Below are 14617 nucleotides of genomic sequence, written 5' to 3' on the forward strand. Positions count from 1 at the left end.
TAAAGTCGAATCGATGCTTCATTGTCTTCTTTCCTTCCGCTTCGCAGCACATATCTGCGTTGCTTTCGAAACCTTCAACGAGAAAGAACGACTAAGCGAACCCTAATTCCTCCCAAGGGTTTCGTCATTATTATTAAACCCTAAAAAGTGCATTTCCCCCCCTTCCTCTCCGTGGGACCCTATTTATCTGCATAACTTCTTCTGCTAAAAAACTAGTCGTCGTCAATGGTGGTGGAATTAGGAGAAGGAGAAGGAACCAGCGGGTCAGGTGTGGCAGCAGGAGCACAAGCAGCCGGTACTGCTGATGGTCGTTCTTCTCTTCGTCGATGTGAGAAACTCCGCACCGGTTTGATGCAGAATATATTGGAATCTGTGGGCTCCGCTTCATATCGAACAAGGAGTCGAGAATTGCCGAACATCTCCAATTGTCATGTTTGTGACGGTCGAATGACCAATAAGGGGAAAGATAAGCTCGTAGCGCTAGATAGTGAGTGGCGTATTTTACTGCTTTGCGAGGACTGCTACAACAGTATAGAATCCGCGAGAATTTGCTCTTATTGTTTTAAACAAGTCTCCGAGGAGAGTTCTGGTTGCCAGGGGTGTCAACGGAGGATTCACAAAGCTTGCATTCTGAACTATCCTGGGTTGGCTCCGTGTACCAACCCTAGTTCGGGTTCTTTCACGTGTATTGATTGTTGGGTTCCAAGATCTCTAGCTAATTCAAATGGAGGCTGCAGGAGCAGAAACCCTTCTGGAGGTAGCAAGATATTCTCAGATGATTGTTCGGCTGGGAATTCCAGGGTATCCGCTGCTGGGGCTTGCTCTAAATCATTGGAGGATGCATTACGGAATGCTAACTTGGTTGCGGAGAAGAAGATTGCTTCTGCAGCTTTGGCAAGACAAAAGGCTCTCAAGAAAGCTCTTGCAGCAAGAAAAGCTGTAGAGCTGGCAAGAAATGCACTGAATTTGGCTACGGCGGCCAGAGATGAGAATAGAGAGAAAAATTCCCCAGCGACTTGTTCTTTGATTATTGACGAAGCACAATTAGCACGCCGGCTGCAAAGGGCAATCGGCAGCTCACCAAGGATCGGCGACATTTTGTGCTCATTAAACTCTGACTTCTCAAGGATGTGGCCATGTAATGGTAATGCATCAGCTAGCGCCTCAGATTCCGGGAGTCCTAGTATTTGTGGAAAGCTTGAAATTTGCAGTGATAACAAATTATTTGAAAACCCTGATAAAACTATTTCAGAGCCATCTGTTCGCATTTTCACTCCAGATCATGATTCTTCATCTGAGTTGAGTGCTTTGGGAGAAAATCTTAAGGTGGAAAAAGATTCTAGTCCTCGAGTAAAGCAATTAAAAGACAATGGAAAGGATGGTTTAACAGGTACTTCGGAGGAAGTCTTTGAAGCAGGACCTCTTGAAAAGGTGGATTGTAAACATGATAAAGTGGAAGTACCCGTGAAAGAGGAAGAAGCAAGCTGTTCCAATAATTTGGTCACTTCCAGTGGGAATGACAACAAAGCAGAGTCTGGATCCCAGCCTTATCAGAAGAAAGATGAGTTAGACCACAAGGTTGCAAATAATGGTGGAAGCACCTGCCAACTTACAAGTGATAGAGGTTCTTCCATGCTGGGAAATAAAAGACAAAATGAGTCTGATATGTATTTAAGAAAGTATAGTAAAAGGCACTCAAGCTTTAAGGCTGTTCTTGCTCGTAAGACCAAATTACCTTATGAGGCTTTGCCCCTTGAAAGTCAGGTTTCAGCTACTGAACTGCCTTGTTTATAGGTGAACTGTTCTAAGGCATCAAGAACATTCTCTGATGCTTCTTTCCAATCTCCTTAAGTTCCCCTGCAAGCTTCTGGTTATGCAACTGGGCCATCTGGAATCCTGTTGTGACCCTTTGGGGGTAACTTATAAGTTAGTTCACTTTCATACTGTATGAGAATAGCTGTTTCCTTTCCCTATTAGACTATGTAACTAATTCAAAAGTAAGGGGTTCCTTTATTTGTAATGCTTCATACGGTTCCTCTATGTTTTTTTCATCAGAATTGAACTCCCAAGTCAGTGAAACTTTGCATGATTCTCTCGATAAATGCAATATGTTTTAGATTCTTTTCTGTTTTGTTTGGTAAACAGGTACCGGATTTCAATTATACATTTTCAGTACATGATATTTTAATAGTAGTTACCTATAGTAAGGTGGTCTGTTTTGTAATTTTAGAAGCATATATAAATGCATTTTGTGTATGAAATTACTATTGCCAGCCTTTCTGATAAAAGGAAGGGTGAATGTATCTCTGGTGCTTTCTTGGGTCACTCATCCTTTTAGAAGCTGTAGCTTTTCCTCGTTACAGCTTGCATTAAGGAGAAATATCAAAGGTGGCTTCTCCTGCATTGGCTTCCTCTGTGAAGGACCTTATAGGTATTAGTGTATTCAGTCTTTCCTATGGTAATTCAACATTGGTTGTTCATGTTATTTAAGCTTTCTTGGTTAAATTATGATATGTTTGCTCTTCTAAGGACTTCATTTATTATCTTGTTATTATTGTTATTCTCTGAAGTGCCAAATCCATTTAGTTGGGTGGAGGCTTCTTGTTGTTGTTGTTGATTCTCTTAAGTGCCATATATTCAAGAAAATGATGTCTCAATCCCCCTTTAGGGCAACTATGGAATGCATCTTATGTAAAATTGGCTAGAGGTAGAAATTGAAAGCTAAATCTTTGAGAGATTCCCTATGATATGTAGGTGCCCTGAGGTCTGTGTAAACACAGATCATGTTCTGATCTTTTTTCTAGAACTGCTCAGATTTTGTTGGTACTCTAACCATTGCCTCTTCAATTCTGTCCTCCAGTAAATCTGTGCCAATATGTTGCAGGTTAGGGTGTAGAATTTGATGAATGGGAAGATCTTTGGTGCAGCTCTAATCCTTAAGTGATAATTTTTTTTTCTTCTTTTTTTCTGGGTTAAGCCGAATGATTTGCAGCACCCAGTATACAAAAAGATATATGTGTTTGTGAGTTTGAAATTGAAAAAGCATGTACAAAGCCATATAAGTCATTCAATGCATCATGTCTACTCTATGTTCACATTTTTTAAGAAGATCCCTTTTAAGTCTTAAAAGATTTATGTCCAAAAGAATAGCATGGTGAAATTTGTAGTAACATTATAACCTCATCATGGAAGGTCACCTTGAGAAATGACTCTTTTCTTGAGTTCTATCTCTCTAGATACACCCACACATCAAAAGGGAGCTATTTTCCAGATTATTCCTTCCTTTTTCTTAATCATTGACTAGCTACTTTTGAGCTTGTCTCAAAGGATCCAATGCCATGGTGATTGGAGGTGAGGAGGAGATCTAGACATGGGATAGTCCTAGTTATTCAAAGGCAGTCCTAGTTGAGTATCAGGTTCAAGTCAGGCTATTTATTTCTGACTTGAAGCATTAATCATAGTCCTAGAGCCTACAGGAGTCTAGTTGGCTCTCTTGCTACCACTTTCAATTTATTTAGTTTAAGGTTCTAGACTTCTAGCAGATCTAGGATTGGCTAGATGGCTTAGTGGTTCTGTTTTTTGTTTTTTGTTTGTTATTTGGATTTCCTAGCCACTAAGAGGGTAATGTATCCAAGGTTGAAGGTTCTAGTTGAAGTAGAAGTGGTTTAAAGACCTATTATCAATTCTGTTTTTGGCTTTTCATTTCATTATTTGGACTTCCATGTCCACTTGGCATTACTAGGTCTGGAATAGTATTCTATATATAGGTGCACATGCCTTATAGTCAACCCCCACAATTTCTGGAATACATTATCTTGTTTCAATTCTGTTTTTGGCTTTTCATTTCATTATTTGGATTTCCATGTCCACTTGGCATTACTAGGTCTGGAATAGTATTCTATATATAGGTGCACATGCCTTATAGTCAACCCCCACAATTTCTGGAATACATTATCTTGTTTATGTTTACATTTTATTGTGAACTTAGTGCTTGACCTGGGTGAATTCCTGCATCTTTTCTCTACTCCATTCTACTTCTTATTTGATATTAGTTCTCTCCAAGTTTCAATCCTTATCATCATTAGTCTCAGCTCTGTCTGCTGTTTGCCACAGCCCACAGCTAATGCAACTTCAACATATTGTTCGATTAGCGCAGGATGAAACCTGCAAAGCCCACCCACTGCAAGAGGGCATACTTGTGACTTGGAAATGGTAGAGACGATTTATGGCAATCTCATGTAAATCAGTTAATTGGACATCAGTTGTTTGCAATACTCTATTGTCGATGCATACCAGAAGTTTGAGATTTCTTTGGTTGCTAACATACTGATTGAGAAGTCATACTGTGGAAATATGATTTATGATTGTGTTCTCAATGGATTGATTGAGAGCAATATCCCTCCCCACCCCCAACCAAATTTTGTTTTTTAATAAAAGACCCTCTTCCTTTTCCCCTTCTAGTACCATAGAGAATTTTGGTTCAGGTATGATGATCATTATCTTAGACCAGTGATAATGGCTATACTTGTTCAAGGATATGAACAGGGCTAAGAAGGACATGGCTACTTGACCCGACAATGAAAGATGAGCACAAAGAGGCAGAGGATGTGGGACAGAGCTTATTTTACTTTTCAAGAAGATTCAGGATTGGCAGGTCAGGGGTTTGCTATGTTTAAAGGAGGAGACTTTCTTCTTCTTGTTTGCTCTGTTTCAGCAGCGGCTTCATCTGTGTTGGAAGAGCTGGAGAGGCTCTTGCGGCAAGGGTGGCAGTTAAATGGGCTTATGAGCAGCGGCTTCAAAAGGTGGAATTTATCATGAACTGTATGGGCCTTGATAATGCCATTTTGGGCCACGATGTTTTCGCTCTCTATCAGGCCTCTGTAGTGGTTAGAGATATCTCGGATTTGGCTGTGACTTTAGCTCTTCTTAATTTTTCTTTTCGTTCTAGAACTGGGAATCGTCTAGCTAGCGCATGCTCTATTTCAGGAGACCGTGTCTATTACCATTGTAGGGTTGCCTTGGCTGGTATAGGCAGCACTTTTTGGTGAAGAAGTCATGGGTTTGATTTTGTTATGTAATACTCGATGTCTAATACATAAAAGACATCATCTATTAGAAAAAAGAAAAAAAAAGAAAAAGACCATATTGAATCGAGTCCTATTAGTTCTGAATGATTATGGAAGGAGCAAGACCTTTTCCTTATAAATGTAGGGCCTATATGTCTCTTTTGAAATTGGTAGCTTTATAATAAAGGAGTATTACTTATGAGCGTAGATCCTTTCCACACAATCTGTCCCTCGACCCTTTCATTCATGCTCATGAGTGTGGGACTTCTACTCAAATCCTCTCCACCTAGCCTATCTTTCTAGTCATCCACCCACATTCAAAGGGTTTTCTAGTGTCATAGAAAGGTAGTGTGGGTATAATATTCATGTGAGTGGGTGAATGGTGGATGGGCAAATTGGATGGAGAGGATTTGCAGTAATTACTTATATCACAGGGTAGGGTGAACTCATGTCTTCCTTATTAAGAGGTTCTTGTTATTCTTGATTGAGCAACCCTTCGATGCTATTGTAGGGGCTATGAATCACTAAATGGACACTATCTTTGAATGGTGTGGACATGGTGAGTAATGTTGATGAAATATTGCCCAAACTTAGTGTTGTAATGTGATGTTTTCAACACTTAGTGATATTTTGGTGTTTCGGTGAATACCAACATGAAACCCTTTGGCAAAAAAGAAATTACAAAATATCGACGATATAGGGTGATTTTCATTGAAACAAGGCGATACTTGGCATTGAGTTGATGGGATCATTTTTTTCTCCTTCTTGCAATTTAATGAATGTCTCTATGTTTTCTTGCATCATCTGTATATCTACATGTGTTTAAATTCATGTTTCATATTTTTAGTTTTGCATGTATAAGAACATGAATGCCTATTAAGAATACATTTTTACATTAGGTTTTAGGCAATAATAATATTCTCAATGTATTTATTGGTTTCAAATTAAGCTAGATACTAAAAATTAGCACTAAAACAATCCCAATTACTCTTGGAAATTGGGGGACGAAATTTTATCAAAACATTCCCATAATTTGATGACATATCAACGAAATATCAAGGTTTCATTGATCTCGATGGAATGTGAAATGACAACATGGAGAGAAATTTTGTAGCTTTGATCAGTTTTTGAAGCCTTGTTAGTCCCACTCCCACCGCGAAGAGCTCCTCTTACCAGAAAGTAATATTAAATGAACAAATAAATGATCAATACATTACCTGTTTACCAAAAAAAATGAGAAAAATACGTTACCTGTCTTGTCCTTCCCTTGCCAATTAAACAATTGTTCACGTGCTCTAGTAGTGTCTATGGTTGACTAGGAGTTAGAATTAATTGTAATTGTAAGGGGGATTCTTGAAAACCCTATCAAAAAAATAGAGGAAGATAAGGAACAAATCTTACCTAATCCGTGTAAACTAAAGAATGATTTGCTTTCGTACAGGGAGGGAGATATCTCTGCATTAGAAAATCTGATTGAGATTTTTTACATATAAAATAAGCAATCATCGGAGACTAGTAGCCGACTCCCAAGTCCCAAGTCCCAACTAATCGCAATTCAAAATAACTACTGGAAACATGGAAAGATTGTCTTGTCTTTTGGATTATCTTCTTACCGTTTCAGCAATGATAATATATTTATCATATATTCATATCTCTTCATTTTCAACGGGAATGACTCGGTCGAACTCGAATACAGTGTTGGAAAATTAGTGCCCCAGGCCCACAATAGTATCAGGTTGTGAAAAATTTTAAAAATAAAAAATAAAAAATGTTTTATGATTCAAATTTGTGTCTTCTTGCATCAAAATATCATAGAGTAAGGCTCTTGGCATATTTATTTATTTTAATTATTTTTTAAAAATCAATTGAAAAAACTAAAAATATTTGGTAATAAAATTGGTAAAATAAGTTTTAAAAATAAAAAATTTGTTTGGTATGTATTTCTAATAAATATGGTAACGAGAGATAAATAAAAACAACCACGGCCACCAAAGGGATTGGCATGTAATCAAAATAAGATTAAACGGTTGAAAATCAAATGGTGGAGACACTGTAAATATATTTATTTTGCATTAAAGGTTTAAAATTTAAAGTTACATATTCAGACCTCTCATTTAATAGTATTGTTTATGGAAGATTTTACATTCATTATTTAATAAAAAAAAGCAAAAAGCTGCCGTAGATCATGTTGCAGATCATTGTTTCTCCATGTGATGGATTGAACAAGCAAAGGCAGACGAGAAGGGAACACACAAAAAAGGCACAGGGGGGGAGGAGAGCCCCGCAAGCAAGGAAGAGACAAAGCTCACCAACACAGCAAAGAAGCCAAGAAAGACGGAAAGAAGAAACGGCGAAGCAGCGGATGCCGCAAGGAGGGCCCCGATCCGACGGGACCATCACAGGCCGGGTAGCCTCCGTGCAGGCTATTTGCGGGTGTTTTTTTCTTTCTTTTAGTTAAAGAAAATTTTTTACCAAAAAAAAACCAAAAACACGTGTATTCATTACCACCAAGCTTTTCAACTCCTTCGAGGATCCTTCCCTCTCTTAGGATTGCTTGTTTTCTCCATTGGAATGTCTCCCTTCGATGGAATAGAGGAAAGAGACACATAATTCAAAGCCAAAGTCACTTCTCCAAACCAAAAAATACGCGTAAATCATGGGGGACTACTTAGACTTGATTCGGATTAAAGTCTACTTCAAGAGATACAGCAATTTCAATCCATTTCGATCCAATGAAGAAAATTTGATAAAGACTGGTCAAGCGGAGCCTTAATTAGCATTGATTTTGGCAGTAAAATCATAGTTTCTTTCTTGAAAATTTGTTCAACAACGGATATGGACAGACTTATTCAGTGTATTTTTATGGAACATTTCACATCCTTCATTTTAATAGTATAAAATAACATAAAATTGCTGCCGTTAGATGATGTTGCAAAGACTAGTGTTTCTCCATCGTTGATTACAGTTGATTTAGATTATGAAATTTTAACTCTGCTGGGAATACTAGTTTACTGTTTGTATAGATTAACTTAATGGTTACAAGTCGTCATAATTTGAGAATGGAGGTGGTGACTTGTAATGGCTACCTACTTGGGTTTGGGAAAGGAGAATTGTACCTATAATTCTCCTTTGGTAGTGGAAGAGAAGTGTAACAGTAGGATTACTTGACTTGATTCAAAAAATTGAAGTTTCTTCTGGGAACTGATTAGCAATTTCAATCCATTTCGATCCAGTGAAGAAAATTTGATAAAGAACGGATTGAAATGGAGTCTTACCATTGATTTTGGTTGTAAAATGACAGTTTCTTTGTTGAAAATTTGTTCAACTGCGGATAATGGATAGACTTTAATATTGTTTATGGATTTAACATTCATTATTTTAATAACAAATAACATAAAAAGCTACTTCAACTTATCTTAATAATACACCTCTTCATTTGCTAAAATGGAAAGCAAAAAAAAACTGAACAGAAAAATATGTCGAATCTCGACCATCTATTTTGTGTTTTTTACCAAGCAAAACAGGTGGTCTAGATTTGGCTTTGTGTTGTGAATTAATTGCACAACACTGAAGCACGATTATGAATAATGAACAATAATGAAGCATGATTATGAATATAGACAGTCCCATTTATAAACATGCATGCTTTCCTGATTCTTTTTAAAGCATAGAAAAGCTTCTTTTCATCAGCACGAAGATGCCATATTACAAGATTCCATCAACCACGGTGTTTATCATTGTATGATATTACACTATTACTTAAAATGATTACATATTTTCTTTTTCTTGATCACTTTTCTTCCTTCTCCTACATGAACCCTTTTCATAATTATTCACTAGCCTATCTCTAAAACAAGATCATACGAGGAGGTATATTTGCTTTCCTTCCCTTATGATGAAGATCAAGAACCCTCCTTTTATTTTGCCATCCTATATTTAAACTTCTTTCCTGCATGAGAAACAAATGAATTGGAAAATGTTCATAAGTTGTGCTATGTTTAAGATATTCTTATATATGAAAGGGAATGCTGTGATAGTCTTACCACTGCGTATTATGCCTTTCTTAGTAATGGTGAAGAGGAGGAGGCGAAGTGTAACGGTAGATTGGTGGTGGCGGCAACTTGTACTTGTAATATTGCTTTGGTGGTGGAGGTGGAGATTTGTATTTGTAGTGCTCCTTTGGTGGTGGAAGAAGAGACTTGTACTTGTACACTGGGGTTGGTGGAGGTGTTGGAGACTTGTACTTGTAATGCCCTTTTAGTGGTGGAGGTAGAGACGTGTACTTATACATAGAGGTTGGTGGTGGTGGTGGAAAGTTAGGATACCTTTTGCGTGGGAGGTTAGGGTGATGTGGGTTTGGGTAAGGAGGGCTAGGTGTGTAATACTCCATTTGTAGTGGAAGAGATGTGTAGTAGTAGGTGTTTGCAGTGGTCTCCAAAGGCAAGCTAAGAGTAGACAAGACCACCACTAGAAGAGTAGTGATGAGGGAAGCCATTGAACCCCAATTGTTTCCTTCCCTTCCCATCTTAGACTGCTAAGTGGAGGATCCTATTTGTTCTCAAGGAATTCCACCCCACCCCTTTATGTAGCTTCCCAATCTGCTCAACACCACCAAATCATGTTAGTGAAAAAATGAATATAACACACCAAAAATGCAAAAAATAAATAAATAAATAAATAAAATAAAAAATAAAAATCAAGTTAAAAGTAGTTGTAGACTTGTAGTACAGTTCAAAGGGGACTTTGTGTTCAAAGGTTGGTAAAATTGATTTCACACTGGGACCTTCTCTAATGTCTCACCTACCTAGAAGAGCCGCCTGCAAGCCATGCAAGAGGAATAAAGTATCACCAGTGCACAGCTTTTGTGATGCCAAAGACTTGTGATAGTGTACTGTGCATATGCCTTGAAAACGTGTCTTCATTACTACCATACTTTCCAACCTTTCGAGGATCCTAAACTTGTCTTCGTTATTACCATACTTTTCAACTCCTTCAAAGATCACGTGAGTGGGTTCCATATTCATGTGAGTGGGTAGATGGTGAAGGGGCAAATTGGATGGAGAGGATCTACAATAACTACTTATACCACAGGGTATTTCAAACTCATGTCTTTCTTACTAAGAGGTTCTAGTTATTCTTGATTGAGCAACCCTTCGATGCTACTATAGGGGCTATGAATCACTAAACGGACATCTTTGAATGGTGTGGGCTGTGGGCATGGTGAGTAATGTTGATGAAATATTGCCCTAACTTAGTGATATTTTGGTAATCGCATTCGACGTTATTACAGTACTATTCTATTCTCTATAACATAAAAAGGTTACATCTAGATTCACATTGGGTTTTTTTATAGAAATCTAGATGACATCGGATTTTTGCTTGAGTAGGAGCACCTGTTTTCTCTATTGGGTATCTCCCTTGAATGGGATGGAAGGAAGAGAACACATAATTGAAAGAAAAAAATCCCTTCTCTACACTGAAAAATATGCACCAATCATGCGGGACTGCTTGACTTGATTCGAATTAAAAGTCTTTCGTGAGATCAGTAAATTCAATCCCTTTCGATCCAACGAAGAAAATTTTATAAAGACTGGTTTGAAATGGGGTTTTAGCATTGATTTTGGCAGTAACATCATAGTTTCTTTCTTGAAAATTTGTTTAGCAGCGGATAATTAACTGACTTTAGTATTGTTTATGGAAGATTTCACATTCATGATTTTAATTTAAAAAAAAAGAAAACGTAAAATTGCTGCCGTTAGATCATGTAGCAAATTCTATTGTTTCTCTGTCGTTGATGTTTATAGAACAAGCAAAAGGCTAGTTCACGCTTATGGTAATGGTACACCTCTTCAGTTGCCAAAATGGGAAGTAAGAAAAAGCTGAACTGAAAAACATGTATAATATATTTGGCAGCCAGTCTCATGCATAAACATGCATGCTTTTTTAATTTATTTTCAACCACGAAGCTTCTACTCATTAGCTTGTGGATGCCTGATTACAAGACTCATCATCCATGGAGTCTATCAGTACATATATCATGTAAAAATAATTTGCTAAATGCTCATAAGTTTTGCTATGTTCAAGATATTTTTATCTATGAAAAGAAATTAATAACGTAACAATCTTACCAATGTGTATCATGCCTTTCTCAGTATGAGAATTGTAATGATAGCTAGATTAATGGTGGTGGCGACTTGCACTTGTAGACTGGAATAGATGGTGGTGGAGGAGACTTGTAAATGTAGAGTGCTTTGGGACGTAATGCTCCTTGGATGGTGGTGGAGGTTGAGATTCGTACTTGTAGACGAGGGTTGGTGGTGGAGTTGGAGACTTGTAAGCTCTTTAATTTGGCAGCGGAGTAGGAGACTTGTACTTGTACATTTGGTGTTGGTGGAAGGGGTGGAGACTTGTATTCGCAATGCTCTGGTGGTGGAGGTAGAGATTTTTACGTGTAGATTGAGGTTGATGGTGGAGGTGGAGGTGGAGGTGGAGACTTTTGTACTTGTAGACCTCATTTGGTGGCAGGAGAGGAGACTTATACTTGTACGTACACAGGGTTGGTGGCGGTAATGGAGACTTGTATTTGTAATACTCCTTTGGTGGTGGAGGTGGAGGCCTGTGGAGTGGTGGTGGTGGTGGTGACTGGTGACATGTAAAAGAAAACTGTGTTTGGGTTTGGAGGAGAGTCACTTAGCTAGGAGAGCCGGTCTGCAAGCTAAACAAGATGACTAAAGTTCACCATTACACAGCTTTAATTTGTAATGCCAATAATTCGAAGCCAAAGACTTATGATAATGTATATGCTTGTCTTCATTACCACCAAACTTTTCAACCCCTTCGAGGATCCTTCCCTCTCTTAGGAGAGCTTGTTTTCTCCATTTTGGAAATGTCTCCCTTCGATGGAATAGAGGAAAGAGACACATAATTGAAAACAAAAGTCCCTTTTCTAAACCAAAAAATACGCTTCAATCATGGGGGACTACATGATTTATTCGAATTAAAGTCTACTTCCAAGAGATCAGCAATTTCAATCCATTTCGATCCAATGAAGAAAATTTTGATAAAGACTGGTGTGAAGTGGAGCCTTAATTAGCATTGATTTTGGCAGTAAAATCGTAGTTTCTTTCTTGAAAATTTATTCAACAGCGGATATGGACAGACTTCAGTATATTTTTATGGAAGATTTCACATCCATCATTTTAATAATATAAAATAACATAAAATTGCAAAGACTAGTGTTTCTCCATCGTTGATTACAGTTGACTTAGATTATGAAATTTTGACTCTGGGAATACTAGTTTACTGTTTGTATAGATTAATTTAATGGTTACAAGCAGTCGTCATAATTTAAGGATTATAAAAACGAAAGCGCAAGCAAAAAGCTAGTTCATGTTATATAATTAATAGTACCCCTCTTCTGTTGCCATAATGGGAAGTAAGAGAAAGCTGAACAGAAAAAAAATGTTGTATATAGACAGTCCCAATATTCATAACATGCACGCTTCTCTGTTATATTTTAAACCATGAAAAAACTTTTATTCATTAGCTAGTAGATGCCAGATTACAAGATTCATATATCAACCATGGAGTCCATCAGTACATAATATTGCATAAAAATGATACGTATTTTGTCTTTCTTTTCCTTCTTCAACAACATAAACCTTTTTATGATTATTCATTAGTCTATCTCAAAAGAGGTGTATTTGCTTTCCTTCCCTTATGATGAAGATCAGGAACCCTCCTTTTACTTCCGCATCCAATAATTAAACCCTTTTCCTGCATGGGAAACTAATGATTTTGACAATGCTCGTAAGTTTTGCTATGTTTAAGATATTCTTATCTATGAAAAGGATATAATACTATGACAATCTTACCATTATGTATTATGCATTTCTCATTAATGGTGAGGAGGAGGGGAACTGTAATGATAGACTGGTGGTCGTGGAGTCTTGTACTCATAGACTGAAGTAGGTGGTGGTGGAGGAGACTTGTAAATAGGGTGCCTTGGGTGGTGGAGGAGATTTATACTTGTAATGCTCCTTAATTAGGTGGTGGTGGTGGAGGTAGAGATTTGTACTTGTAGGCGGAGGTTGGTGGTGGAGATGGAGACATGTACTTGTAGTGTGCCTTTGGTGGTGGAGAATGAGACGCTGGTGGAGGTGGAGACTTGTACTTATAGTGCTCTTTTGTTGGTGGAGGAGGAGACTTGGACTTGTACACTGGGGTTGGTGGGGGTGGTGGAGACTTGTACTTGTAATGCTCCATGGGTGGTGGAGGAGGGGATTTGTATTTATAGACTGGAGTAAGAGGTCGTGGGGACTTGTGATGCTCCTTTGGTGGTGGAGGTGGAGATTTGTACTTGTAGATGGGGGTTGGTGGCGGAGGAGACCTATAATGCCTATTTGGGTTTCGGAGAGGAGACTTGTACCTGTAATGCTTCTTTGGTAGTGGAAGAGATGTGTAGTAGTAGGTGTTTGCAGTGGTCTCCAAAGGCAAGCTAAGAGTAGACAAGACCACCACTAGAAGAGTGGTGATGAGGGAAGCCATTGAACCCCAATTGCTTCCTTCCCTTCCCATCTTAGACTGCTAAGTGGAGGATCCGATATGTTCTCAAGGAATTCCACCCCACCCCTTTATGTAGCTTCCCAATCTGCTCAACACCACCAACTCATGTTAGTGAAAAACTGAATATAACACACCCAAAAATAAAACATTGACTTCACATTGGGACTTTCTCTAATGTGTCACCTAGTTAGAAGAGCTGCCTGCAAGCTAAGCAAGAGGAATAAAGTATCACCATCACACAGCTTTTGTAATGCCAAAGACTTGTGATACTATACATGCTCTGAAAACGTGTGTCATCACACCAACTCAACCCCCAAATCAAAACCAACTATAACTCAACCCCCGAGATTATAACAAACCAACCCAACCCCAGACCAAACTGTCTCATACACCAACTCAACCCCCGAGTTCCTAACCTTACTCATCTACCATACCTAACCCTCAAATCCAAACTTGTCTCATACTACCAACTCAACCCCTTCAGGATCCTAACCCCCGAGGATCCTAAACGTCCATACTACCATATCAACCCCCGAGGATTCCCCAGACAAAATATACTTCCAAGGTGAAAAGAAGCCTAAATATTTTAATGACTCAACTTATTTTGATTTGCATGAAACTGATTGAGCAAATGAGGTGACAACTCCGTGTCTATCTTGTTGTATTGTGACTTGAATTCTTGTACTCGATTTTAGAAGATGAATTTGCATCAACATATTTTGATGGATTGACCCATTTATTTGATTGGAGTATATATATATATGTCTTATGTCACATTATTGAAAGATTTATAATTTTCTGTTAAGGTTTTTTGTGAGAGTTCTTGTAACGACATTCTTGGTGATTGATTGTGAGATGTCTTTCTATTATTCTTCTATATAGTGGAAAACTCTTAATCTCTGCCTGTGAACTTAGTATACAACATTGGTGTGTGGTGAGAAACCCACCATTCCTACATCTACAATCATCTAGTCTCACTCGACAAA

The 14617-nt window shown here is 38.1% G+C and overlaps 1 protein-coding gene across 1 annotated transcript; it reads right to left on the minus strand.

Moving 5' to 3' along the window:
* Positions 1-11408: 11408 nt before the first annotated feature.
* Positions 11409-13654, minus strand: LOC149008772 (uncharacterized). Its single transcript, XM_089160835.1, has 2 exons — positions 13112-13654; positions 11409-11695 (listed from the first exon to the last, which is right to left on the minus strand). Exons 1-2 carry the CDS (start codon positions 13641-13643, stop codon positions 11409-11411), a joined length of 819 nt encoding a protein of 272 aa, XP_089016961.1. The 5' UTR covers positions 13644-13654.
* Positions 13655-14617: the final 963 nt, after the last annotated feature.

Source organism: Hakea prostrata, chromosome 7, assembly GCF_041222555.1.
Source record: "Hakea prostrata isolate BN-2017 chromosome 7, UWA_Hpros_2, whole genome shotgun sequence".
NCBI classification, from domain to species: Eukaryota; Viridiplantae; Streptophyta; class Magnoliopsida; order Proteales; family Proteaceae; genus Hakea; species Hakea prostrata.

Coding starts and splice junctions, on each gene's coding strand:
- LOC149008772 (XM_089160835.1), bottom strand. CDS start 13,643: ATGGGAAGGGAAGGAAGCAATTGGGGTTCAATGGCTTCCCTCATCACC. Junction 11,696..13,111: donor ACCTCCACCACCACCACCTA/ATTAAGGAGCAT, acceptor CACCACCACCAC/CACCACTCCACAGGCCTCCA.